The sequence below is a fragment of the Biomphalaria glabrata genome, chromosome 16, assembly GCF_947242115.1.
Source record: "Biomphalaria glabrata chromosome 16, xgBioGlab47.1, whole genome shotgun sequence".
Classification (NCBI taxonomy): domain Eukaryota; kingdom Metazoa; phylum Mollusca; class Gastropoda; family Planorbidae; genus Biomphalaria; species Biomphalaria glabrata.
In genome coordinates, this window is record NC_074726.1 from 2,676,761 (window position 1) to 2,704,241 (window position 27,481).

At 34.0% G+C, this 27,481-nt stretch overlaps 2 protein-coding genes across 2 annotated transcripts; one reads left to right on the plus strand and one right to left on the minus strand.

The window, feature by feature from the left end:
• Positions 1-6,798: 6,798 nt before the first annotated feature.
• LOC106076001 (zinc finger protein 431-like) lies at positions 6,799-10,189 on the minus strand. The gene is made up of 3 exons (XM_056014281.1): positions 10,026-10,189; positions 8,362-8,555; positions 6,799-7,779 (listed from the first exon to the last, which is right to left on the minus strand). The coding sequence occupies exons 2-3, from the start codon at positions 8,392-8,394 to the stop codon at positions 6,799-6,801; spliced, it is 1,014 nt and encodes a 337-aa protein (XP_055870256.1). The 5' UTR covers positions 8,395-8,555; positions 10,026-10,189.
• Positions 10,190-10,594: 405 nt separating this feature from the next.
• LOC106074139 (zinc finger protein 107-like) lies at positions 10,595-26,416 on the plus strand. Its single transcript, XM_056014225.1, has 8 exons — positions 10,595-10,690; positions 11,533-12,113; positions 14,393-14,452; positions 14,872-14,922; positions 15,976-16,059; positions 19,097-19,156; positions 19,441-19,491; positions 21,166-26,416. Exons 2-8 carry the CDS (start codon positions 11,781-11,783, stop codon positions 24,205-24,207), a joined length of 3,681 nt encoding a protein of 1,226 aa, XP_055870200.1. The 5' UTR covers positions 10,595-10,690; positions 11,533-11,780; the 3' UTR covers positions 24,208-26,416.
• Positions 26,417-27,481: the final 1,065 nt, after the last annotated feature.

Here is a 27,481-nt window from a genome sequence, read left to right on the forward strand (position 1 = left end):
ATTCGTTTACAAAAAAAAAAAAAAAACACGATAGTACACCATTTGGCTCAAGTAAAAATATTTGTCCTGCACTTACTTACTTACTTTATCCTGTGCACTCCCAGGGGAGCATAGGGCCGCAACCACACCTCTCCACCGAACTCGGTTCTGAGCAGCTTTCTTCATCTGCTCCCAGGTCATTCCAGTACCCTCAGCTTCACTGATGACTGACCTCTTCCAGGTTTGCTTGGGTCTGCCCACTTTCCTCTTTCCTTGTGGGTTCCAGTCAAGTGCCTGCCTGGCAAGATTGGTAGCTGATTTTCGCAGGGTGTGTCCTATCCAGCTCCATTTTCGTTTTGTGATGTCTTGGGCTATGGGCTTTTGTCTAGTTCTCTCCCACAAATCGATAGTAGTTATCTTTTCTGGCCACCTAATTATAATATCCGGCGTAGGCATCTGTTAACAAAGGTCTGGAGCTTTTCCATATTTGTTTTAGTGACTCTACAAGTTTCTGAACCGTATAGAAGGACAGACTTAACGTTTGTATTATAGATTCGTATCTTGTTGTGTAGAGAGCGCCAGATAGTTTGAAGAGTTGAAAAGGCAAACCTAGCTTTATTGATCCGAATTAGTATATCATCATCAGCTCCGCCGTCTTTACCAACTCTACTTCCCAGATATGTGAAGCGGTCCGTATCAAGAATATTCTCTCCCTGTAGCATGATTGGGTTCTCTTGTCTTTTGTTGATCCTCATAACTTCTGTTTTCTTTTTGTTGATTAGAAGTCCAGTCTTTTTCGCTTCTTCTGAGAGTCTGGTCAGTTTGACCTGAGCATTTTGTTGTGTATGGGAGAGGAGGCAGGTGTCATCGGCGAAATCCAGGTCCTCTAAATGTTGTGTTAGCGTCCATTGTATGGCCGCTTTTATTATCTAAGACTGTCTCTGTCCTGCACTAAGCCAACCTTTTGAGATTTCATTGTTTTGTTTTTTAATTTACTGATATTTTTAAATGTTATGTAGTTTATTACATATATTGTTATTATACTATGACCAGGCCGAGAACGTAACATTATGTCTTGGTCGGTGCTCAGGTGAAACTTTTATATTTATACAATAAAAGTAATTTTGTTTGCATTTATTCGTCAATTTTATTGATGAACATTTATACATCCAAGCTTTTTGTTTGTAAGGTTTATTTAATTGTATCTAACGTGCTAAGATCTTTCAATATTGTAACTCCACTGGCACAAAGACTTAGGACTTAGACTAAATAGACTAATTTAAAAAAGCATCGTATATCACTGAAAAACAGCTACCATCTCTTGAAAAACGTTTTCATGAAAGATGCTTTTCCAAAACACACGCGATTCTTAAAGATAACCTGCACCCATTAAACCACTGTTACATAAGACGAAAGCTTAAAACCTTTGGCCACATTACAAGATCTACGGGGCTCGCAAAGACCTTCCTTCAGGGAACAGTGCCAGGGAAAGAAGAAGAGGCAGACAGAAAAAGCGATGGGAGGACAACATTAAAGAATGGACGGGCCTACCAATGAGAGAGGTTCTAAACAAGGCAAAAAAAAGGGAGGAATGGAGAAAGACAGTCGACAAATCTTGCCTGGCGCCCCAACGGTCCAACAGACTAAGGGATAGGTAAAGGTACATAAGATCTGAACGAAGTGGTCGTCTCCTTTCCATTGGAGCATGTCTTTCCACCCAGAAAAATGTCAGTTGTTAAGAGTAACAAAAAAACTAAAACAAATTAATTCCACTTATCTTATTCATGGCAAACCAGTATCACAGACTAAAAACGCAAAATACCTAGGTGTTATAATAAATGAAAAACTATCATGGAATCCACATATTGATGAAACTACAAAAAAATCAAACAAAGCATTAGGATTTATTAAAAGAAATTTCTATAAATCAAATAAGAACATAAAACTAAAATGTTACTTAACCTTGGTTAGGCCAATAATAGAATATGCATCCTCCGTTTGGGACCCCTCAACTCAAGAAAACATTAAGAAACTGGAACAGACACAAAATAGAGCAGTGAGATTCATAACAAACGAATATTCACATTTGACTAGAGTAACACCTTTAGTAAAATCACTAAATTTAGAAAGCCTTCAGGACAGAAGGCTCAAAAGTAAAGTAGCAATCATACATAAAACACTGAACCATAATCTTCAAATACAAAAACAAAATTTAATAAAATACTCTGAAAGACACAAAGATAAAGGCACATTCCTCGTCCCATATGCTAGGACAAATTTGTACAAATACTCCTTCTTCCCTAGTGCTATTAGAGCATGGAATGGGTTGCCTGAGCTAGCCAGGAAAACCAGTGACTTGGCAGAATTTAAGTCATTGGTTAATATGCATGACTAAATGCATGACGCGTAGGACGTAATCATCTTCTTTTTTGAAGTAACGTCTGTATTGTATAAGATAAGAAGATAAGGACTAAAACAGAAAGATTTAAAAACTCCTTTATCACACTTTCTGTCAGAGTGTCGTCATAGAGAAGTACATATAAGTCAAATTCATAAAGCGCTGGTTGTGAATGTGTTTGAATGTTCGAATTTTTCATCTATACTGTTATTGTACAGTAGTTACGCTGAGGTTATTAATTATAGTCAAACTGAATTTCCATTTGATTGGATTAATAAAAAGTATCTTATTTTATCTTATCTTATTTTGTTTTCATATGCCAGTGTTTGAGTCAGTTGATCAATGAGAAAGCTGAGTACAAAATTTTAAAATGTTTTTTTTTTCTTATTGTGATATTTTTTTCTAACAAGAAAAATGTTGATTTATTTATTGATTAGCTTAGGATAAATTATTATTGAAAAACTGTTAGGTTGTAACAGGTTTCTTTTTTAATTTGTTAGTATTTAATTATTTATCAATATATAGAGTCAGATTTGTTATTTATATCTGAGAAAGAAGAGCAACCTATTTGGTATGAATAAATAATTTTCATTTAGCTTCTAAATATTTTCTTTATGGTTGATGATTGTGTTATGTCTTAGAGAACATGGTTACAAGTTAAAAGTAATGCTTGGTCTGTGCTGTCATATGAAAGACTTCATGCAGTTTCTCTATTTTTCAATTTGAAGACAATGTCTAACATTTATTGTTAGATGTTTTGAGTATTTTTTAAAGTTACCAAATGCATCAAGACCTTGGAATTAGTTTTAATGTAATTTTATGATACTTGTCCACTTTGCAGGTGTACATTTTTGTATACATAGAATTTTATTAATTTACATCATAAATGTTACAAAAGAGCTTTGCAATAAAGTTTTAAATTTCTCCTTGTTTTGTGGTACTTTGCAGAAGATAGTGATTGCAAGTTACTTCTGTTACTACTAAATATTACTACTAAATATTGAAAAAGTTTAATTGGTTGCAGAGCACTAGTATTCACTGACCAATATCAAACACAGGTACTTGTTAGTTGAACTTCAGCATTGCTTCATCATTTCTATTATATTCACTAGATCAGTTCTTGGATGGAGCTCATCTTTCTAATCGACAGTTAAATGATTTAATTGCATGTAAATTTTGAGTACATTTGTATTTGGTAGTGACACTTATTAAAAAATGATGGATGGAAATAGCTGATCGAAGAGATAGGTCTATTACATCTTATCTTATCTTATATAATACAGATGTTACTTCAAAAAAGAAGATGATTACGCCCTACACGACATGCATTTAGTCATGCATATTAACCAATGACTTAAATTCTGCCAAGTCACTGGTTTTCCTGGCTAGCTCAGGCAACCCATTCCATGCTCTAATAGCACTAGGGAAGAAGGAGTATTTGTACAAATTTGTCCTAGCATATGGGCAAGGCATCATCATGGCCTTGGTGTTTGATTCATAGTACATCAACATCAATATACAGATTTCTTTGTTCTTAAATGGATTAAATGTTGAATGGCAAAACACTAATTGTTAACTCATTTGTGCTCATGATTGGGTTTTTTGATTTAGTTTCAATTTCGTATATAATATTCATCTCATCAGCCTTTACACCATCAAGATATGTTACACTGAACACCACATTAGATAGCAATAAGTATCTTGATCAATAAACTCTGTTAATCTGGGGTGGAATTCTGCATGCCTTTTTAAGCTGCCTTCAAAAACACAGTACCGATACATAGATTGAATGAAATGGCCAATTTCAAATTGCTGTTTTGTTTGGACTTTGTGTTGTTGTTTTTTAAGCTTCTATTTTTCAGAGTTAATTTTAAGGCTTTACTGTTTAAAAAGGTAGTCATATTTTTGTTGATAGGAGTTGTGATGGGTAACTTGGGTTGTAGCTACAGACAGCTAGTCCAACTCAGACTTTTTCTATGACTAACTTTCAAACATCTTGACCAAAGCTTAAAAACTTCTTTTACAAACAAACAAAAAAGATTAAAGATTTTTATTAATAAATATTTACAGCTTTCAATCTCAGAATAGAAATATATAAAACAAAAAATACATTGCACTTTATCAAATAATTTAAATAAATAAATATCAACAGCCAATACACACATACTCCATGACAATATTAAGTGGAATTTTCAGCTTTGAGATCAGATGAACCATGGGTAGCTTATAATAATAAGTTTACCTTTACAAAGGTTTGTGCCCATAAAGTAAATCTTCTGGGGAGATTCATTATAAATCTCTGAGACAAAAAGACCCATGAAGTTTTCATCTTTGGACAAGACACTTTAAAACAGAAAATTACACTAGTACAGCAAAAGTTTCATATTGAAGCAAGCTTAGTAGGCTCTGGTCCAGTGTCTTTGTGGACCATTGAGGGGAAGTAGGCTCTGGTCCAGTCTCTTTGTGGACCATTGAGGGGAAGTAGGCTCTGGTCCAGTCTCTTTGTGGACCATTGAGGGGAAGTAGGCTCTGGTCCAGTCTCTTTGTGGACCATTGAGGGGAAGTAGGCTCTAGTCCAGTCTCTTTGTGGACCATTGAGGGGAAGTAGGCTCTGGTCCAGTCTCTTTGTGGACCATTGAGGGGAAGTAGGCTCTGGTCCAGTCTCTTTGTGGACCAACAAAGGAAAGTGATAACTGGAAGAAGGTTCCCCTGATGCATTCAGAGGCTAAGCAAACAAAACTACACTTGAGTCAGGATTTGAACTCCAGCCCCCTTGATAGACAGCCAAGAGGTGAATGCCACTCAGCTACACATCCCACATTTTGGTGAACAAAGTCATTAGTACATTATTTAACTAGCAACTCATAATGTCTCCTCTCATACACAGTCATTTGACCGCTAGTACTGCATTTGTTCTTAAATATTGTACATTTCCTTAATCTAGCTCCCCCTCTCCTTAATACTATCTAATCACAATACATATTTGATTTGAATGTCATTTAAGAGTGTTATCATATTAAACAAAATAATAAAGTAAACTTTTAGTTTCCATAAAATAAAATAAAAATTAAGTACTTAGGAATATTGATACAATATTTTAATAGAACTTGAAAGTAACAAGGTCAACTAAAAAACAAACTAATACACTTGGTTCTTGATAGTCCCCAAGGTTATGGTATCAGGGGGAGAGTGGGATTACCAAAACATGTCGGATCACCAAATATTACCTGTATTTCAAAGTATTAGACAGTGTATGTCAAGAATTTTCTAGATTTATTTCTGGTGTAAAAGAATAGTCTTTTTAAGTATTAAATTAACAATATATGAAAAAGAAAAATGTTTAGATCTAAAAAAATGCAAAACATGATTTCAGCTTTCACATCCTGTACTAATCTACTGAACAATGTACATTCTGAAACTTAACTTATATTATACAGAAGTTATTTCAAAAATAATGCATAATGCATTTGGTCATGCATGTTAACCAATGACTTAAATTCTGCCAAGTCACTGGTTTTCCTAAATATTACAGTATGCATTAATTGCATGAATTTACCCATGGGCATAAAAAAAAATCTGTACTAGTTTTTAGTTTCTATGCAAACAATCTGTCAATACAACATTAAAACATGTGCAATGGTAGCTGATGTGTACATCATCACAGCATCTTATTATTGAGTGTGCCTGGCTTCAGAGGTCCCAGGTTTGAATCATGGTGAGGACTTGGATTTTGCATTTGGGGATTTTAAACATTAGTTTAATGGTTGTTAATAGTCGGCCATAGAAACATATGACCTTTACATCATCTGCCTTATAGATATCAAGGACTGAAAGGGAACTTTACTATTCTATTCTTAGATTAAAAAATGTTGGATTATCAACTGTATTTGAGATTCCCGTTCTTAATTTTGGTTGGTTTTTGTCTTCACACATATTTTGTAAAATGTTTTATATGTTTTGTATGTTCCTTTAGAATTGAAGATAATTTACTTCCTTGTCCAACCCTCGCTCAGGATGACGGAGGATGGGAGCAGCAGGGTTTGAGTTCGGGACCATCGAATAGTCCAAACGACTGTCCAGCGTGCAAACTGTACTGCCAATCAGCCATCCAAGTACTCTATGGTGGAATGTTTGATTCAAGCATTCTTAGGTCGGTAGTGTGGGCCAGAAATGATTGACTGCATTCTTGACAAGCTATTCTAGCTGGAGCTTATGTGAGTAGCCTTGATTATCTTCTTTGGCATTTTTCTTTAGCCATGCTATCTTTTTTTTGTCCTCAGCAATTTTATCATCTTTTTCTGTTGCCCAGGTGGCAGGGTATGTTGAAGGTTCTCATGGTAGCTTTGAAGGTGTCCCTAAATTATTTTCTTTGACCACCTTGGGATTGTTCTTCATCTGTTAGCTGACTGTAAAGGAACCTTTTAAAGATGCAGAAGTTGTCTTTCTTCAGATGTGGCCTGCTCATTGCAATTGTGACTGCATTGGGGCTGTGTGGATACTATGCTTGGTTTTCTAGACACATGAATTTTTGTAAGCAGCTGTCTTTTCAATGTTTGTGGCCAAGAAAACTGCTTCTTACAGATTTCACAATGGACTTGTTTGACACCACCATGAGCCAATTGATGTCTATTCAAAACTGCGAAGCGAGAAAATTCTTTATGGCATTCATTACATTTGAATGGAGTTTCTCCTGTGTGAACCACTTGGTGGGTTTTCAAATGTGCCGACTGAGAAAACACTTTTTTACATACTTCACATTTGTACGTTTTTATACCAGTATGAACCAACTGATGAGTTTTCAAATTTGAGGACGAAGTTAAGAATTTCAGGCATATTTGACATTGGTATGTTTTTCTTTCAACCATCATTTTTGGGGGACGGGTATGAATCAATTTGTGGGCATTCAAATTGGAAGATGTAGAAAACAATTTTTGGCATATTTCACATTGGTGTTTTTTTTTACTTAAGTAAACAGGCTGAGACGTTTCCAAATGATCTGGGTTTTCTTTAATAGCTGGAAAACATTGCACTGAGTTTTCAAAGAGAGTGTATTTTTGTTTTTCATCTTTGATTCCTATTGTTGAAGAATTCTTATCTGAATGCACTTCATCTTTGATAGTTCTTACTGGCACATCGCCATCTGAATGCACTTCATCTTTGATAGTTCTTACTGGCACATTGCCATCTGAATGCACTTCATCTTTGATAGTTCTTACTGGCACATCGCCATCTGAATGCACTTCATCTTTGATAGTTCTTACTGGCACATCGCCATCTGAATGCACTTCATCTTTGATATTTCTTAGAGGCTTAACATCATCAAAATAAACTTTTTCTTCGACAGAATGTTGATGAGGATCATTCCTTAACTGACGTTCTGTCTTTTGTTTCAAAACAGTTATCTGGACAAAAAAACAACATCAAAACATTTATGATACTATGAAAAAAATATTTTACAAAATATTTATCTATAGAAATAACCTTAAAATATATAAATTTTTGTCATATTACAGTATTAGGGTTTAGGAAGTAAATGTAAAAAAAAATCTGTTTCAAAATGCATATATTTGCACAACATTAGAATTCTCAAGCTTTTTTATCTTCAGTTCTAATACTTAAAGTTCCTTATAGGAATGTACACATTTCTAAGGCTAAATTATAAGCCTATTAATTAGAAAGCAAAATAATATTCAGTTAGTACGCTTGTAAAAATATGTTAGAAAGCCAATAAAGCATGGGTTATTCTGAAGTCTTCATTCTTTTCCAATCCATAAGCCATCTCAACTTTAGATATATGGTACTATGTGAACCTGGCTGGCTAAGTGTGTTGCATGCACTCTCTACTGTCATTATTATGGTCCTGGGTTCGAGCCTTGCCTGCTGCTATTCCCATACTTCTAGCTTGAGGTTTGGGCTATGACGTAATAATCTTTTGTTTGGTAGGTTTTTCTTTTGACAAAAAAAAAATTATGTATAAAACCTACCTGAGTCTCATTTTCTATTGTAGCTATTGACATTCGACCATTGTGATTGTTTTACAAAAGCTGTGTAGTAGAAATAGTTTCATTTGTTTCTTGTAGCACTTCCAACTTAATTGCATTTCTAAGGTCAAGAGTAAAGTCTTGCACTACATCAGCCATTTGTTAAGATTTTCACTACCAAAAGTACAAAATCTGTCCTGCAACAAAGAAAATATATACAGTAGCATATATATATCCCAGCATCCTATCCTAGCATGATGAATAAGTACAAATATATTATAAATGCAAAGAAAGCTTGAAAGCTATAGCACGTAATCATCTTCTTTTTTGAAGTAACGTCTGTATTATATAAGATAAGAAACACAATTTTAATGTCATAAATATAGTTTGTGAGCTGTTTATTATTATTATTAGCACAAGATAAGAACCAGAAAAGAAAATTTAGAGTGCATTTACACTCAAATCAGGTTAAAAACACAGAATCCTAAAGTAGCTAAAGTAATCCTATTATAGACCTGAATTGAATCAGGTTAATATAATTCAATAGTATCTAGGTGTCACTTATAAAGACAGCTTCACAAATGAAAAGATTAGAAACAGGATTAATACAGCAATCAGACCCCATGATGACCTGCTAAACACTGTCAAAAAACGTCAAACTCTATGGCCACATCACAAGGTCCTCAGGGCTCGAAAAGACCTTCTTTCAGAGAACAGTACCAGGAAAAAGATGAAGTGGAATACAGAGGAAACAACAGGAAGATAATATCTAAGAACAGACAGGCCTGTCATTGAATAAAATTCAATCCAATGCAAAGGACAGCGAAGAATGGAGAAAGATAGTTGACAGATCTTGTGTGGTGCCACAACAATTTAACAAACTAAGGGCTAGACGAAGGTGAAGTTATAGATGTTATAAAAATGTAAATCTAAATATTTAACTAGACAGATGTTTTGTTTCATAAAAGATACAACTTAAGGTATATTCATTTCTTGCTAAATTATAATATAGTTGCATAAGACAGATCTTTAATACATTAATTACAAATACAAGGATATTATTAATAGCACATTTTTTTTTAATTCTTAGGACATCTTTCAATTTAATGTTATGTTTTGTTATTTAAGATAAATATATTACAAGCTGCTGTTGAAATTTCTGTTAATCTTAACACCTTGTACCTACATCTTTTGGACTATGATGAAAGAAACATGGCTGCAAACAGTTTTTATTTCTTTTAACTTGGATGTCTTTTGTTTAAAAAGCTTATATCAACTCCCTCTGTCTGGTAAAAGGTTTGAATAAGTTATTTTTCCCATGCCCATTCTGATATCAACTGCTAATCTATTTAGTACTACTACATTAACTAGTGGAAGCACTACTTGTTCAGTTGCTACTTAGATCTAGAAGTTTTATAAAATTTATTTGAAGGTGCGAAAAAAATGACTAGAATTTAAATTGGCTACTCAGAATCCTGAGGGGGGGGGTGTGCAAGTGCATCCTCTTGCACCCCTCTGCCGGCGCCCATGGCTACAATATCACAATCAAACTAACTTTAAGAGCCTTGCATTTAGCGAAAGCATACAGTAGGCCTAGATTCTATATCATCGAAATTCTGTTTCCTCAATGTCCATAGATCAAGCTCAATTATAATAGCAATACTGACCAATAGCAAATCCAATATTTTCAGGATATTTTTATAATTCCAGATTTCCATGAGCCCGTGGAATATGAGAATGCCGCAGAAAACACTGTAAATATGGTTTAATTTAATAAAATATCTAGAATGAGCGCGGCTGCATATTTTGCAGTGGCATAAGACCAGCCCTGATCGAGCGAGAGTCGGTCACCTATGCCTATAGACATGTGAGACATCTATAGATCTATAAATAGCACATCTATAAATAGATCTATATAGACTCTATAATAAAAATAAAATATATATAGTCTATATTCTATATAGGTCTGTGACTGTGTTCCCACCATTTGTAATTTTTTTACATTGTGATTGAGTGTTAGATTTAGATTATCATTGATTATCATTATGTTATGTAGATCTAGATCTATCTTATAATTAATTTTAGATCTAGATTCTAGATCTAGTCTAGTAGAATCTAGTTCTAGAAGTAGAAATAGTAGTTCAACTAGTAGAACTGTTGAACTACTACTAGATCTAGAACTAGATCTAATTACTATGACAGACTACACTATGAGTGACTATGAGTGACTAACTTGAGTCTTGACTGTCTTGACTTAAAAACCAAGCCAAGCAAGGAGTGAAAGTCTGAAAGTGAAGGACTCAAGGAGGTGACGGTCTGATCAGACAATTCAGTAATTCAATAATTGTCACTAATCCTAAGCTAGATCTAGATTTAGTTACTTACTGTAGATGATAGTAGATCTAGCTAGTAGTGCTAGATTCTAAATCTAGATTAAGACTAAGATTTACAGTGAATTTACAATTATTACAGTGTACACTATAATATAGAAATTATAAAGACAATCTATATTTTATCGTAGACTAGATCTAGACTACAGTAACAGTACTTGATCTAGATCTAGAATAATCTAGATTATAATTATAATACTTGTAATCAGGGCTTTTTTTTGTATTTTAATGTATATAATATATATTATTAATTTTTAGTATTTAAAAGTTAGGCAATCAACTACTGAGTACCGGCACCTAATCACTGAGTACTGGCACCTATTTTTTTTTTTTACAAAAAAAGCATTGCTAATGTCTAGATATCTAGAGATATAGACGTCTAGAAACTAGACTAGACTACTCATCTAGATCTAGAACTAGTAGAGTTACTACTCTACTGACTTATAACTGACTCTAGTGGTCTAGAAGTGTAGAAGAGTCTACATCTAGTCTAGATTCTAATTTCTAATCTTTTTCTAGATCTAGAATCTAGAAGTCCTAAGAAGTAGAGTATAGAATAATATTTAATCTAGTAGATCTTCTGTAGATGTCTAGAATGATTAGAAGTTAATAGAACTAGATCTAGTCATAGTTAACTTTTATATGACTTACATATATATATAATATAGAAATATAGAATATATATATACCAGTATATAAAATGTTTATAACTTCTTATGCTACTGGTCTAAAAAATTATTTTCATATAATATACATAACATGTATTTTTTTTATTTTTTTTTAGTTTTATAGAGATGACAAAGATACACAAATCTGTATTTAAAGATGTCAGACACAACACAAACTTATTACTTGGGACACCTGAAGGCATACCACTGGACTTGGTACTAGCAATGCAGAACTAGAAGTAAATCCTATTTGTATCAGTTTTATAAACATTAATATAGACTCAGTGAGTAATTGCTGAACTAACAATTGTTGAAGGAAATCATAAATAATCATTTTCAAGTTCAAGCCTACAAATAGATTGCAATGGCAGCCAATAACTTTACTCACGAACTTGGAAATGTAAAAATAGAAGATAGTGAAACAGAAGAAATAAGTTTGGCTCTGCAGCCATTAAACACTGAAGATAGTGAAGAACAAATCACTTTGTATATGCTGCCTTCCAACACTGAAGATGGGGAAGAAATCATTTTCTCGACTCACCCTTTCAACAATGAAGTTAGTGAAGAAGAGATTCAAGAAATCAAGTCAATGCAGCTTTCAAGCAATGAAGTTAGTGATGAGATAACTTTGTCTACACAGCCTTTACAAAATGAAGGTATCGATACATCTAATCTCATTAGTGGAAACCAACACCAGGTATGCCTGAAATGTGTATTTAAAAAATCTAGTGTCTGAATAAATTAACTAAAAGATAGATACAAATATAACTCTTAATAACCACACATAATAAACCATTTTTAAAAAATTAAAAGTCAATTCAACCTTTAACTTTTTGGGATCTTAATTAGCTGCAACCCCAACAAGAAAGATAAAATAAATATCCTCAAGGAAATGCAGAGATGTGTTATGAATGTAAATGTTCTGGTACATGGTCATGATACCAAGTGTTATGAATGTAGATGTTCTAGTACATGGTCATGATACCAAGTGTTATGAATGTAGATGTTCTAGTACATGGTCATGATACCAAGTGTTATGAATGTAGATGTTCTGGTACATGGTCATGATACCAAGTGTTATGAATGTAGATATTCTAGTACATGGTCATGATTCCAAGTGTTATGAATGTAGATATTCTAGTACATGGTCATGATACCAAGTGTTATGAATGTAGATGTTCTAGTACATGGTCATGATACCAAGTGTTATGAATGTAGATGTTCTAGTACATGGTCATGATACCAAGTGTTATGAATGTAGATGTTCTGGTACATGGTCATGATACCAAGTGTTATGAATGTAGATATTCTGGTACATGGTCATGATACCAAGTGTTATGAATGTAGATATTCTAGTACATGGTCATGATACCAAGTGTTATGAATGTAGATATTCTAGTACATGGTCATGATACCAAGTGTTATGAATGTAGATGTTCTGGTACATGGTCATGATACCAAGTGTTATGAATGTAGATATTCTAGTACATGGTCATGATACCAAGTGTTATGAATGTAGATGTTCTAGTACATGGTCATGATACCAAGTGTTATGAATGTAGATGTTCTAGTACATGGTCATAATACCAAGTGTTATGAATGTAGATGTTCTGGTACATGGTCATGATACCAAGTGTTATGAATGTAGATGTTCTGGTACATGGTCATGATACCAAGTGTTATGAATGTAGATATTCTAGTACATGGTCATGATACCAAGTGTTATGAATGTAGATATTCTAGTACATGGTCATGATACCAAGTGTTATGAATGTAGATGTTCTAGTACATGGTCATGATACCAAGTGTTATGAATGTAGATGTTCTAGTACATGGTCATGATACCAAGTGTTATGAATGTAGATGTTCTGGTACATGGTCATGATACCAAGTGTTATGAATGTAGATGTTCTGGTACATGGTCATGATACCAAGTGTTATGAATGTAGATGTTCTAGTACATGGTCATGATACCAAGTGTTATGAATGTAGATGTTCTAGTACATGGTCATGATACCAAGTGTTATGAATGTAGATGTTCTAGTACATGGTCATGATACCAAGTGTTATGAATGTAGATGTTCTAGTACATGGTCATGATACCAAGTGTTATGAATGTAGATGTTCTAGTACATGGTCATGATACCAAGTGTTATGAATGTAGATGTTCTAGTACATGGTCATGATACCAAGTGTTATGAATGTAGATGTTCTAGTACATGGTCATGATACCAAGTGTTATGAATGTAGATGTTCTAGTACATGGTCATGATACCAAGTGTTATGAATGTAGATGTTCTAGTACATGGTCATGATACCAAGTGTTATGAATGTAGATGTTCTAGTACATGGTCATGATACCAATTGACATATCTAGCATGGATGGTTACATTCAATTCTTTTTTAACCAAAGCAATCTGTCATTAGCCCATAAGGCTGAAATTTCAGTACTATCCAGTTTATTGGGAATGTTTGTTTCTCTACTTAGTAGGGTCTGTATTTCCTATGGTTAGTGTCTTGTTAATGCTTTACTTTAGGCTTCTTGGTTTGAACAGTGGTTCTCTAAAGGTTAAATGTTTCTCCATTATTTTGTCAAAATGTAAGACTAAAAGGTCACTGATCAGTCTTTCTATGGTAATGCGTTTTTGGAGAGCTCGCTAAAAAGTATTTTGCAAAAAGCTATTTTTGAGTAACTATTTTAAAGAGTAATAGTTTAAATTGTATGCTGATATATATTGAGATTATAATTAATTCCTAAACAAATATCCTTCTTTGCTTTGCTTTCATCTATCTTCCTTGAGTCTCTCTTTAGTGACTTGTCATGATAAGTTTACCACTAGGCTTACGATTCCACACAAAAACATTATGTTATTGTGTCTTGTCTTAACTTAGACATGACATTTTTACATTGCACTAATGACCAGATTTAAGACAGTAAGGATGTAAGATTAAAGTTTCTCATTGTGTTTCATGCAGGTTGCAAATAACATTTATAATGGTCAAACCTATGTCTCAAACATTCAAAATCAGCCTCAGGTAACATTCTGTACCGCAATTGTTTATAAAATATATTGCATTCTTCTTTCAAAGTTATTTTTGTATAAACTTGTGAAAATTAGCAAAATAAAAAGTACCCCATCTAACAATAACAAAAACTTATTTTTTTAGGATTTTACTATTTCCTCATACATATTAAATAATATTTTTTTTAAATTTTTATCTTGAAATAGCAACAACTTGATGCTCAATACATTTCTATTCCTAAACGAATGTCTTAATTTGTTTTGCTTCCAATTTGTTCCCCCACCTGATGAATTCACTACTTTCCTTATTTAAATGATTTTGCTCAAATGTATTCATATTGTGTTTTGTTCTAAAAATATTTTCACATTACACTCAACCAGTTTTGAATCACTATGAATGTACAATAAAACTTTATCATTTTTACTGCACAGATCACAAACAATACTAATGGACAAAGCTATCTTTTAAATTTAGAGAATCAGGTAAGATAAAATTAACAGGTTTTTTTTTTTTGTTTGTTTTTTTTTTAAAGAGATAATTTAATAAAATCTTTCAAAAATTTGAAAAACAAAATTACCCTCTCAACAATTTAACTCTTTGACTCCGGAATTATTTTCCACACTTGGAGGGAATTAATGTTTTTGCTCCTTTCAAAGTGAAAAATAATGCTTCGATTAAACTTCTGTAACTTTTTTTTTTTTTATTATAAAATGATACACCGGGTATTTAGTATAGAATTAAAAAGGAATATCATGCCATTTTTTATATAGCACAAAGCAATTTTTATAAAACAAAAAAAAAATTTAATATTAATGTTTGAAATTTAAAAATAATATCTTACTGACTACGAAAAAGCCTGCAGAATCTAGACCTGATCTTAGAAAAATTGTATGATCCATATGGAAAATATTTTTTTCTGTCATATACATTCATATTGTCACAAAACTTTATGAGCAAAACATCTTAAAAACAGAAAATGGAATCTTTATCCATGTCACTACTATTGGAAAAATGAAAAATGACCAAGTCTACAGCTCTGGGTCTGTATTAGATCTAGGAAATATTATTATGATCCAAAGTAGAAACAAAAGTTTTTTTTTCACATTTCCATATAACTTTTTATGAAAACCATTTAAAAACACATAAAATGAATACTCTGAGCTCATTAGCCCCTATCACCATCATCCTGAACATAAATTTAAAGAAAATAGAACCTTTTAAAGAATCCACTCTTTCAAAGAGTAAATCAGTACCCAAAAAATCTTTCACTGTAAAAACACATTGAAAGAAATTCCGGATGTTTAGCAAAGGGAAACTATTCAAGATAATGTTTTAGCAATTAAAAGCATATACTGGAGGAAATAAACAACAAAAAAGATAAATTTTAAAACACAGGCGTTGCCAGCGTTGATCAGAGCTTTATAGCTGCGTAGAATCAACTATGGGAGCGACAGTACAGGGTCAAAGAGTTAACAGAGACAATTACTATTTTATGCTGTTACCGCTTTTGATTAATATTCAGCCTTATTTCACAGCCATTCCTAGTGATGACAACACCGTCTTCAGGGATCAATAGCATTCATCAAAATTGTAATCAAGCCCTTGTAAGTCAGTACCAGGTAAGATATAATTAGTCTGCAATCATTACCCAAATTTGAAAACAAATTTAAGAAACCATATACAGTGGTCCCCTGATTTTCTGACTGTTGAAGGGCTATCACCTTCACCTGTCCCGTAGTCTGTTGGATCGTATGGGCACCACACAAGATTTATCAACTGTCTTTTTACATTCCCATCTGTCTTTTGCCTTGAATAGAACCTATTGTGCAGACTTGCAAGAATCTGTCCTTTGCCTTGAATAGAACCTATTGTGCAGACTTGCAAGAATCTGTCCTTTGCCTTGAATAGAACCTATTGTGTAGACTTGCAAGAATCTGTCCTTTGCCTTGAATAGAACCTATTGTGCAGACTTGCATGAATCTGTCCTTTGCCTTGAATAGAACCTATTGTGCAGACTAGCAATTTAGCCTAGTATGTGCAGACTTTCTATCTCACTTTGTGCACACTTTCTGTCTATCTCACTATGTGCACACTTTCTGTCTATCTCACTTTGTGCACACTTTCTGTCTATCTCACTTTGTGCACACTTTCTGTCTATCTCACTTTGTGCACACTTTCTGTCTATCTCACTTTGTGCACACTTTCTGTCTATCTCACTTTGTGCACACTTTCTGTCTATCTCACTTTGTGCAGACTTTCTGTCTATCTCACTTTGTGCACACTTTCTGTCTATCTCACTTTGTGCACACTTTCTGTCTATCTCACTTTGTGCACACTTTCTGTCTATCTCACTTTGTGCACACTTTCTGTCTATCTCACTATGTGCACACTTTCTGTCTATCTCACTATGTGCACACTTTCTGTCTATCTCACTTTGTGCACACTTTCTGTCTATCTCACTCTGTGCACACTTTCTGTCTATCTCACTCTGTGCACACTTTCTGTCTATCTCACTATGTGCACACTTTCTGTCTATCTCACTCTGTGCACACTTTCTGTCTATCTCACTATGTGCACACTTTCTGTCTATCTCACTCTGTGCACACTTTCTGTCTATCTCACTATGTGCACACTTTCTGTCTATCTCACTCTGTGCACACTTTCTGTCTATCTCACTATGTGCACACTTTCTGTCTATCTCACTATGTGCACACTTTCTGTCTATCTCACTATGTGCACACTTTCTGTCTATCTCACTCTGTGCACACTTTCTGTCTATCTCACTTTGTGCACACTTTCTGTCTATCTCACTATGTGCACACTTTCTGTCTATCTCACTTTGTGCACACTTTCTGTCTATCTCACTTTGTGCACACTTTCTGTCTATCTCACTCTGTGCACACTTTCTGTCTATCTCACTATGTGCACACTTTCTGTCTATCTCACTTTGTGCACACTTTCTGTCTATCTCACTTTGTGCACACTTTCTGTCTATCTCACTTTGTGCACACTTTCTGTCTATCTCACTATGTGCACACTTTCTGTCTATCTCACTCTGTGCACACTTTCTGTCTATCTCACTTTGTGCACACTTTCTGTCTATCTCACTTTGTGCACACTTTCTGTCTATCTCACTTTGTGCACACTTTCTGTCTATCTCACTTTGTGCACACTTTCTGTCTATCTCACTTTGTGCACACTTTCTGTCTATCTCACTTTGTGCACACTTTCTGTCTATCTCACTTTGTGCACACTTTCTGTCTATCTCACTTTGTGCACACTTTCTGTCTATCTCACTATGTGCACACTTTCTGTCTATCTCACTATGTGCACACTTTCTGTCTATCTCACTCTGTGCACACTTTCTGTCTATCTCACTCTGCACACTTTCTGTCTATCTCACTATGTGCACACTTTCTGTCTATCTCACTCTGTGCACACTTTCTGTCTATCTCACTCTGTGCACACTTTCTGTCTATCTCACTATGTGCACACTTTCTGTCTATCTCACTCTGTGCACACTTTCTGTCTATCTCACTCTGTGCACACTTTCTGTCTATCTCACTCTGTGCACACTTTCTGTCTATCTCACTATGTGCACACTTTCTGTCTATCTCACTCTGTGCACACTTTCTGTCTATCTCACTATGTGCACACTTTCTGTCTATCTCACTCTGTGCACACTTTCTGTCTATCTCACTCTGTGCACACTTTCTGTCTATCTCACTTTGTGCACACTTTCTGTCTATCTCACTCTGTGCACACTTTCTATCTCACTCTGTGCACACTTTCTGTCTATCTGACTATGTGCACACTTTCTGTCTATCTCACTATGTGCACACTTTCTGTCTATCTCACTATGTGCACACTTTCTGTCTATCTCACTATGTGCACACTTTCTGTCTATCTCACTTTGTGCACACTTTCTGTCTATCTCACTTTGTGCACACTTTCTGTCTATCTCACTCTGTGCACACTTTCTGTCTATCTGACTATGTGCACACTTTCTATCTACCCCATGGTTTCTATCAATGTATTAGATGGAGAATGTAACATGAAATTTTGTTTAGTCGCCAAATTAACTGGAGTTTTTAGATATCACTTAGTCATTTTTCTTATATCACTTGGTCATTTTTCTTATATCACTTGGTCATTTTTCTTATATCACTTGGTCATTTTTCTTATATTACTTAGTCATTTTTCTTATATCACTTGGTCATTTTTCTTATATTACTTAGTCATATATCACTTAGCCATTTTTCTTATATCACCACTAGAAAGAAGAAACTGAGAAAGATGGAAATACTGAACCAGCTTTGGATTACCTCTTTCTCTCCTAATTGATGATACCATAGTTGATTTGACCTCATTAAATTTAATTAATGTTTCATTTTATAAACTTTACGTTGTTTTATATAAAGAAGAGCATGCATTTCCCTTGAATTTAATGCCAAATAAAACATTGTCTGATGACAGACGAAAATGTTAAAGCTGAACCATAACAGGGGAGTGAAATGCAAATGAGTAAAATGAATAATTCTTTCGAAACATGGACGATAACAGAGAAAAGAGTTAAGTAACTGCTATATTTTATTTTTATTCTTTTTTCACTCTGTCACTATAAAATGATTTTATCCGTTCTATCTATCTACTTAGCCTTCTGGAAACATTTACAATAATTCTACCTATTATCTTTTGGCTGGGAATCAGACTCAGGTAAGAAATGATTAGTCAGTACCGGTATTTTAAATTACCTTGTAAGTTGATTAATAGCATATAAGAATTACTTACTTTTTTTCAGTATAAACTTATACCAAACAGTTAATTCCTAATTTAATTGATTTTTTTTCTTTGAATGTCTTCTGATTATTTATCTTGAGCTTTCAATTCATAGTCTTACATAATGTGCACGAGGCCCATCTTTATGGACCTTCACTGCACTTCGAGACACACGACAATAACACAAAATGTCTAATCTTTCTTTGTTTCTATTTACACAGCTTTTAGGCAATAATAACATAAGCTCCTATCAAGATAATAATAAACTTCAGGTAAGCAATTACCGTTGAATGGTGGCCCAAAGAATGATGTTTAGGTAATAAGATGTGGGATTTTTCTTGCATAACATTTAAAAATTAGAAATGCAAATCAGGTGATCTCATACAGTCATATCCAGATAATTCAAATCCACATAAATTGAATTTTTTTTTTCCTTCTATATACTGAAACAAAAATTGGTGTTTGAAGTTGGTCTTACTTGGTTTCTGATAATTGCAATAAAACTGAAACTTTTCTAGTGCTTTATAGATCTAAATCCTTTTTTACCTACACTGAACTTAAAATGTCAATCACCTGTGGTATCATTCACCAATCCTTCAACAAAATGCTATGGATAGGTTTCTACTTGCATTGTGTGTCTGCGTAGTGTATGGTATGTTATATTGGCTTCCTGGGATTCATCTTGGCAGATGTACTGAGTTAGGGGTCAAAGACTGGATCCCTTTACCCTTTCCTTCTCCCATTCATGCACACACCAGAAATACCGTACACTCCAACCGATGGATTTATACATTTTTCTTTGTATTAATTGTATGCAGACTAGTGATTCAACAGAGCGGACTAAAACTGAACACTCATCTTTGTTCAATTCCAAGGGTTTTGGTCCCTGTTGATTGCTATGTTGCTATTTTCTTGGGTCAAAACAAAAGGGCATTGTCACAATCTTCAAGCTCAAATTCTTTAAATAGAAAATCTTGTTTGTTGAAAATTCTGGTTATATTCTGACACTTTCCTGTGCTAGACAAGTGCTAAAGAATAGGTTTAGTGGTCTAACAGATTAAAAGTAAATTAGAAATGAAATATTACATCACTGTAATTAACATTTGTTCAGACAAATGTCATGTGTCCAGAGCCCTCCCATTCTCACCTCCACAATGTTGTGTGCTCAGAACCATCCCAACCACACCTTTACAATATCATGTTTTCCAGTGCCTCCAAAAATGTCATGATTTCAGAGCCCTTCCTTATTTAAATGTCAGCGGGCAGGGTATGAACCCGAGACCATCAAGAAGACCCATCGACAGTCTAGTTTGCATACCCCATCCCCATCCTCTAGCAGCCATTCGTCTTTCTAATCAAATTGCAGTCTTGAATTGTTGTTTTTTTAATAACTTAACTGTATTTGTTCACTTACTGGTACTAAAATAAACCATTGCAGTTTTTATTGAAACACTTTTCCTGTATGCCTAATATGAATAAAGATGAATGGCTGCTAGAGGATGGGGTATTCAAACTAGACTGTCGATGGGTCTTCTTGATGGTCTCGGGTTCATACCCTGCCCGCTGACATTTAGCGAAGGTTTGGGTCAGGATGTAGATTATCTTCAACTTGAAGGAGCATCCAAAAACATTCTACACATATAAAAACGGCCCAAAGCAACTGAAATAATTATACAACAAAGTGAAATGGATACATATCTTGACAGTATACCAAACTGCATGGTTGTGTGATAGGAGCTTCAGACTCACCACACTGGTCTAGAATTAGAGCCCTGCACACTGTCACCCCCTGCTGTCTTGCAAGGGCTTAGGTTAGCACATAATAGTCTTATAATCCTCTGAAGTAACATCTTGAATTTATAAACCAAAATTGCTGGATGATTGTTTTGCTCCTTTAGTGTTTAGCTTTTATAGACTTTTAGGAAGATTTCTTTCTTTCTTTTCAGAAAATACTCCCCAAGCCTGAGTTAAAATTAATGCCCCATAGAATGATCAAGTCAATCCAAGACCAACAAGAAGAAAACCATGCGCAGCAGGAAAAAATAATCAACCATCTCGGACTCAGTAAATCATCTAAAATGCCAATATGCTCAACTAACCTGAAAAATTTCTCCTCCGTCTCAAATTTGAAAACCCGCAGCTTATCACATACTGGCTTAAGGCAATTCAAATGTCCATTGTGTCAAGAACATTTTACCACTTTATCACAATTAAACAAACACAAGCTACTTCATTCTGAAGAAAAAGTAACTAGAAAACAAACAGGTCAAAAGAAACGTAGGAAGTTAGTGATTCTCAAAAAATCCCAATGGAAACATAAAAAAACATACAAGTGCGACCTGTGCCAGAAACATTTCGTTACCTTATCCCGTTTAAAAAGGCACATGCTTATTCACTCTGGTGAAAGACCATACAAGTGTAAAGTCTGCTCAAAAAGTTTTAATCAGTCTTCAACGTTAAAAAGTCATCAGTTGATTCATGGTATTTATCAAAAAACTTATAAATCTAAAACTCGACGAATTTCTTCTTCTACCTCTTCAAAGTTAATCCAAGACCAACTAGTAGAAAACCCTACACAGCAGGAAAAAATATTCAGACATCTCGGACTCGGTAAATCATCTAAAAAGCCAATACGTTCAACTAGCCAGAAAAAATTCTCTTCTGTCTCAAATTTGAAAACCCTCAGCTTATTGCATACTGGCTTAAGGCAATTCAAATGTCCATTGTGTCAAGAACATTTTACCACTTTATCACAATTAAACAAACACAAGCTAGTTCATTCTGAAGAAAAAGTAACTAGAAAACAAACAGGTCGAAAGAAATGTAGGAAGTTAGCCATTCTCGAAAAATCTCAATGGAAACATGAAATAACACTCAAGTGTGCCTTGTGCCAGAAACATTTCATTTCCTTATCCCGTTTAAAAAGGCACTTGCTTATTCACTCTGGTGAAAGACCATACAAGTGTAAAGTCTGCTCAAAAAGTTTTAATCAGTCTTCAACATTAAAACGTCATCATTTGATTCATGGTATTCATCAAAAAACGTATAAATCTAAAACTTGCAGAATTTCTTTTTCAACCTCTTCAAAGTTAAAATCTCACAAGTTGGTAGGCAATACTCAAAAAACATCCAAAAGTCAAGAATGTCAGACTGGAAGAAATAAGTCTTTAGTTTCTAAAACTCTGATGTTGGCTCCTGCTGGTACTGGTAACAAAAAATGTAAATGTCCCATTTGTACAAAACATTTTAGAAGTATATCACATCTCTACACCCATCTGCTGAATATTCATGATGTTGCAAAACATGACAAATGTCAGATACCGGTAAACCAAGTTTTGGATGCCTCTCCAAATGTTAATAAACCCAAGATGATTTATACAGGTACAAAAAGATTCAGTTGTGAAATATGCCAAAAGAGTTTTACTCGTCGTTTTGATGTAACAAGACACCAGTCAGTTCATTTTGGTGAAAAAAGTCTTAAGAATTTCTATAAACCCAAGATGATTCATACGGGTACAAAAAGATTCAGTTGTGAAATATGCCAGAAGAGTTTTACTCGTCGTAGTGATGTAACAAGACACCAGTCAGTTCATTTTGGTGAAAAAAGTCTTAAGAATTTCTATAAACCCAAGATGATTCATACTGGTACAAAAAGATTCAGTTGTGAAATATGCCAGAAGAGTTTTACTCGTCGTAGTGATGTAACAAGACACCAGTCAGTTCATTTTGGTGAAAAAAGTCTTAAGAATTTCTATAAACCCAAGATGATTCATACGGGTACAAAAAGATTCAGTTGTGAAATATGCCAGAAGAATTTTACTCGTCGTAGTGATGTAATAAGACACCATTCAGTTCATTTTAGTGAAAAAAATCTTAAGAATTTCTCTAAACCCAAGATGATTCATACTAGTACAAAACCAGCCAAATGTAAAATTTGCCAGAAAAGTTTTAGTAGTTCTTATGATGAAAAAATACACAGATTGACTGAATGTAGAGGGAAAAGGTCAAAGTATCCACCAGGCCAAAAAGATTTTACTACATCCACTGATCTTTTTACTGATGCAAGTGAGAAACCATTTAAATGCGAGGTGTGCCAGAGAAGATTTAGTCGGAGTAAAACTTTGACAAACCATCAACTGCTTCATACTGGTGTGAAACCTTTCAAATGCAAGCTGTGCCAGAAAAGATTTCGTCAGACTGGATCTCTGAAAACCCATCTACTGCTTCATACAGGTGAGAAACCTTTCACTTGTCAAATATGCCAGAAAGGATTCACTAATTCCAGCAACTTAACCCGTCACCAGTCCGTTCACACTGGCTACCAACCATATCAATGTCCCTTGTGTCCATCAAGATTTACTCAGTCCTCTAGCTTGAAACATCACTTGGGAGGCCATACTGGTACAACTTTCCAGTGTCCAATTTGCCTGAAAGCTTACACCACCAAGCATAACATGCAAGCCCATTGCCAGCTTCATAAGGGTGGGAAGGATCTCCGTTGTCAAATAAAGCAAGAAGTGCTTACTAATGAGTCAAGCTTCTACAGAGACCTGTCAGTTCATTCAGGGGACAAACCATATCACTGTCATGTGTGTAGCTCAAGATTTGCTCAGTCTTCAAGTCTGAAAAAACACTTATTAGCTCATACTGGTAAAAAATCTTACAAATGTCAAACTTGTCAGAAAGCTTTTACTTACTATGGTAGGTGGAAACACCATCAGTTGAGGCTGTGTCATAATAAAACAAATACAAATCAAAGAGTACAGAAATTATTACCTCCGGTCTTGTTTTCGGAAAGTCAATTCCCGACTTATCACCCAGAAAACAAATGTCAAATTTGTGATGAAGTGTTTCCGAGTAGAAAGTCTCTCAAGAACCACCAAGCCCTTCATTTAAGCGACTATAAATTTCAATGCATTCTGTGCAATTTAAAGTGTTCTAATCTAAAAGAAATTAAAAAGCACTTAATAAAACACCTCAAGGCTTAGCTGTCGAAATATTTTCTGAGCAGTGAGATTTTTTTTTTATATTCGTGGATGAAATTAAAATGTAATGACGTTTTTAAAAAAAAAATTGAACTGTGATAAAAAATTGATGAGCCTAAATCTCAGAAAATGCTAAAAGTAAAGTTTGTCCTAAATGCAAATTCTACTTTGCAGATCAAACATTTGTGCCTAATTTTTTTTTCATTAAAAGAAGAAGAAAAAAAACTTTAAAAAAAAAGTAATGTTACATTTAAAAAAAAACAAACTCTTTTTATCCTGCTCCATTCCCCCTCTCTCCACCCGAAAATAAAATATCCTAGTTTACTGGATGGTTATGTATGTATGTGGATGTATAAATCTACTACACTTTATAATTAACTCGGCATTTATATTTTTCTCGTTTTCTAGCCAAATTTAAATATATTTTTCTTATTTTACTTTGAAAAATTGTAATGGTCAAACTGATGTTTCCCAGTGTGGCCAATAAACTAGTAATTCTTTTCTCAGTAATATACACCGACTGTAAAATTTCTAGGAAAATCATTAAAGCCTTTTTCAAGATATTTGGCCAGGTTCCATCCACATTATATTGTAAAAAAGTACCGTTACTTGGAAAGATTAATTTCTTCAATTAGCATTCGAAAATAAAATGTCATTTTGTTACAAAAATGTTATCGAAGCTTGAAATAAGATTTTTTCCTAAGGCACAGCATTATTACAAAATGAACTAAAATCTGATTTAATTGTGCAGGTACCTAGTAAATGTTTTTTTAAATATCAATATTTTTATATTTCATTTATAAACTATAACATGGTTCTATGTATAAACTATAACATGGTTCTATGTTTAGGATTATCTCAGTACTTTAACATGTTTCTATCATTAGATGTGTGTTTTGTGTGTTGATTTTTTACTAGCAGACACATTTATAACTTTTATTAGGTCATTGTATTTTTTAGACTCAAATAGTGCATATGTATTTTTTATTTATTTATATATTGTACATATTTTCATTATTATGATTGTCAAAATGATTACTACAGTTTTTCATTATCTTTGTATTGTATATTTTACTTTTGTAAAAACTAAAAATTTAAAAAAATCAACACTTGACTAGCATTAGTTTTAAATGGAGATTCTTGGGTTTGAAAAACCCAGTAAAAGATTGTTTCAGAAATTTTAAGGCATCCCTAAGCTGTCCTACTAATTGGTACCAGTACCAAAGTTGTTGGGGTTTTTTTTGAAAAAAAAATAAATCTTTTTTAGTGCATTAATTGCATGATGTAATCATCTTCTTTTTTTAATTAGCGTCTGTATTTTTTAATATAAGAAGGTATGCACGCTGGACTGTCAGTTGGTCATCTCAATGGTCCCGGGTTCATACCCTGCACACTGCATACCCTGTCATCCTGCAGGATATTTGGGCTAGGAAGAAAATTATCTTCAACTCTGAAGAAACACCCGAAACATAAAATATTTTACAATCCTTGTTAACCCATTGACACATAAACAGATGACCTTTACATCATCAGTGCCATAGCCTTCTTGATCTTAACATTTATTCTCTATTTTTTTAGGCTTTAATTGGCTTTGTTTTCTGGCAAGCTCTATCTTTTGTTTCTATATGTTTATATCATTGTGTGTTGTTTGTAACGAATTTGGCCATTGTGCATTTAGAAAAAGGTTCTACTCCTATGTTAGTAGAGCAATTTTTTTCTTCACCGGAAACCATATTTTCCACAATTGACTTGGTTTGCTAAGTACTTGCTGGTAGGCACCATACCTACAGTCCCTACTCCACTAGCATTCCTTAATGCAATGAAACTTTCTGTTGAGTTACCTGAGCTAATAATTACTATCTGATTATCAATTTCAAGATGAATGTATTAACAGAAATGTGGTTTCAAAACTACATGTTTGTATTAAGTATTATTGTAATATTGAATTACTTTATGTAGTTAACTATTATACTGTATTATTTACTATTATTGTTAACCACAATTCACTTCATGACATTATTGTGGAAACCTATGGCATATTATAACTGTTTTAAACACAAGTCCAATATGTTATTAGGTGTGTAACTTTATTTGTTTAGTCACTGTTTGGAGGTGGGTGCAACCAGTTTTTCTTGTGCTAGTCGCAAGTTGCCTGTACAATGACTTTAGGAAATTCTTTGGTCGCTTTGAGGTTTGTGAATATACTTTTGGGGGGGGGGGGGGGGGGGGGGGGGAGACCAGAGTGAGCAAGTTTCTCAGTTTTGATTGTTCCATCTTGCCAGTGGACATCCTACTGTCTATTGGGAAAAGACTATTTGGAGAGACATGATGACAAAGAAAGCTAAAGCTATGAACAGCTTAAAAAAAAAAATAAAAAGCAATGACATTAGCTTTGGAAGAAAAACAAGTCAAATGAAAAATTACTGGCTCCTACACCACCAAAGCCACCTTTACCTGTGTTTGATGTGGCTGGGAAAGTCTCTCTCCAGTCACATGAAAAAGACCAGAGTGGTGTCATAACTGAAGGCGGCCAATGATTATATGATTTGTATCAACTTGGCTGTCCAAAGAGATTATAATTAACAAATGGTGTTACTTGGGCTTAATGTTTACATATTATCCTTTTTTATGAGACAAATCAATACGCAACTATAAATAATATATATATATATATATATACCGGTTTATAATATAATATTATAAATAAATGTACTGATGTTTCCAGTTGAAACCTTGACCAATTTTTTTTATTAGGTTTATCTGCTGTGAACTATGGTTTCTGAATTTGTCTTACTAAAATAATAAAGAATAAGTTGTATATTAAATTTTTCATTCAGTCAGATGACGTAAAGCATCCTCCGGTTAATAGTGCTAGTAGTCATGCAATAGTCACATATTGTAGATATATATCACTGTCATTTCAAATTCTTTTCTTGTTCAGATTCATATTTTCTTTTTCTATGGACGGAGTTTGAAAGAGATAAAACTTGAATAAAACTTTTCACTTCAATGTAAGATATCTCAGATTTATATGTGAGCTTGTTTTAGTGAGAGATAATAATTAATATAAATAAAGCGACTTGAGGCACAATACCACAATAACATGAGCTTGATTTTTTTTGTTTGTTACAAAGCTTCTATGAACTCACTCTGTTTGTCTGGTAGAAAGTGTGTTTACATTATTTTTCCCACTCCCATTCTTGGACTAAGTTGAAACTTCACACAATTGGTCATTGACATAGGCAAGACATGAATCAATATTTAAAAAAGTAACCAA

What these genes read in the sequence shown, in the direction of transcription:
- LOC106076001 (XM_056014281.1), bottom strand. Translation starts at nt 8,394, where the DNA reads ATGTCAATAGCTACAATAGAAAATGAGACTCAG. An exon ending in CAATAGAAAATGAGACTCAG is followed by an intron (nt 7,780 to 8,361) that starts GTAGGTTTTATA and finishes TTTTTTGTCCAG; the next exon opens with ATAACTGTTTTGAAACAAAA.
- LOC106074139 (XM_056014225.1), top strand. Translation starts at nt 11,781, where the DNA reads ATGGCAGCCAATAACTTTACTCACGAACTTGGAAATGTAAAAATAGAA. An exon ending in ACATTCAAAATCAGCCTCAG is followed by an intron (nt 14,453 to 14,871) that starts GTAACATTCTGT and finishes TTTACTGCACAG; the next exon opens with ATCACAAACAATACTAATGG. An exon ending in CCCTTGTAAGTCAGTACCAG is followed by an intron (nt 16,060 to 19,096) that starts GTAAGATATAAT and finishes CTATCTACTTAG; the next exon opens with CCTTCTGGAAACATTTACAA.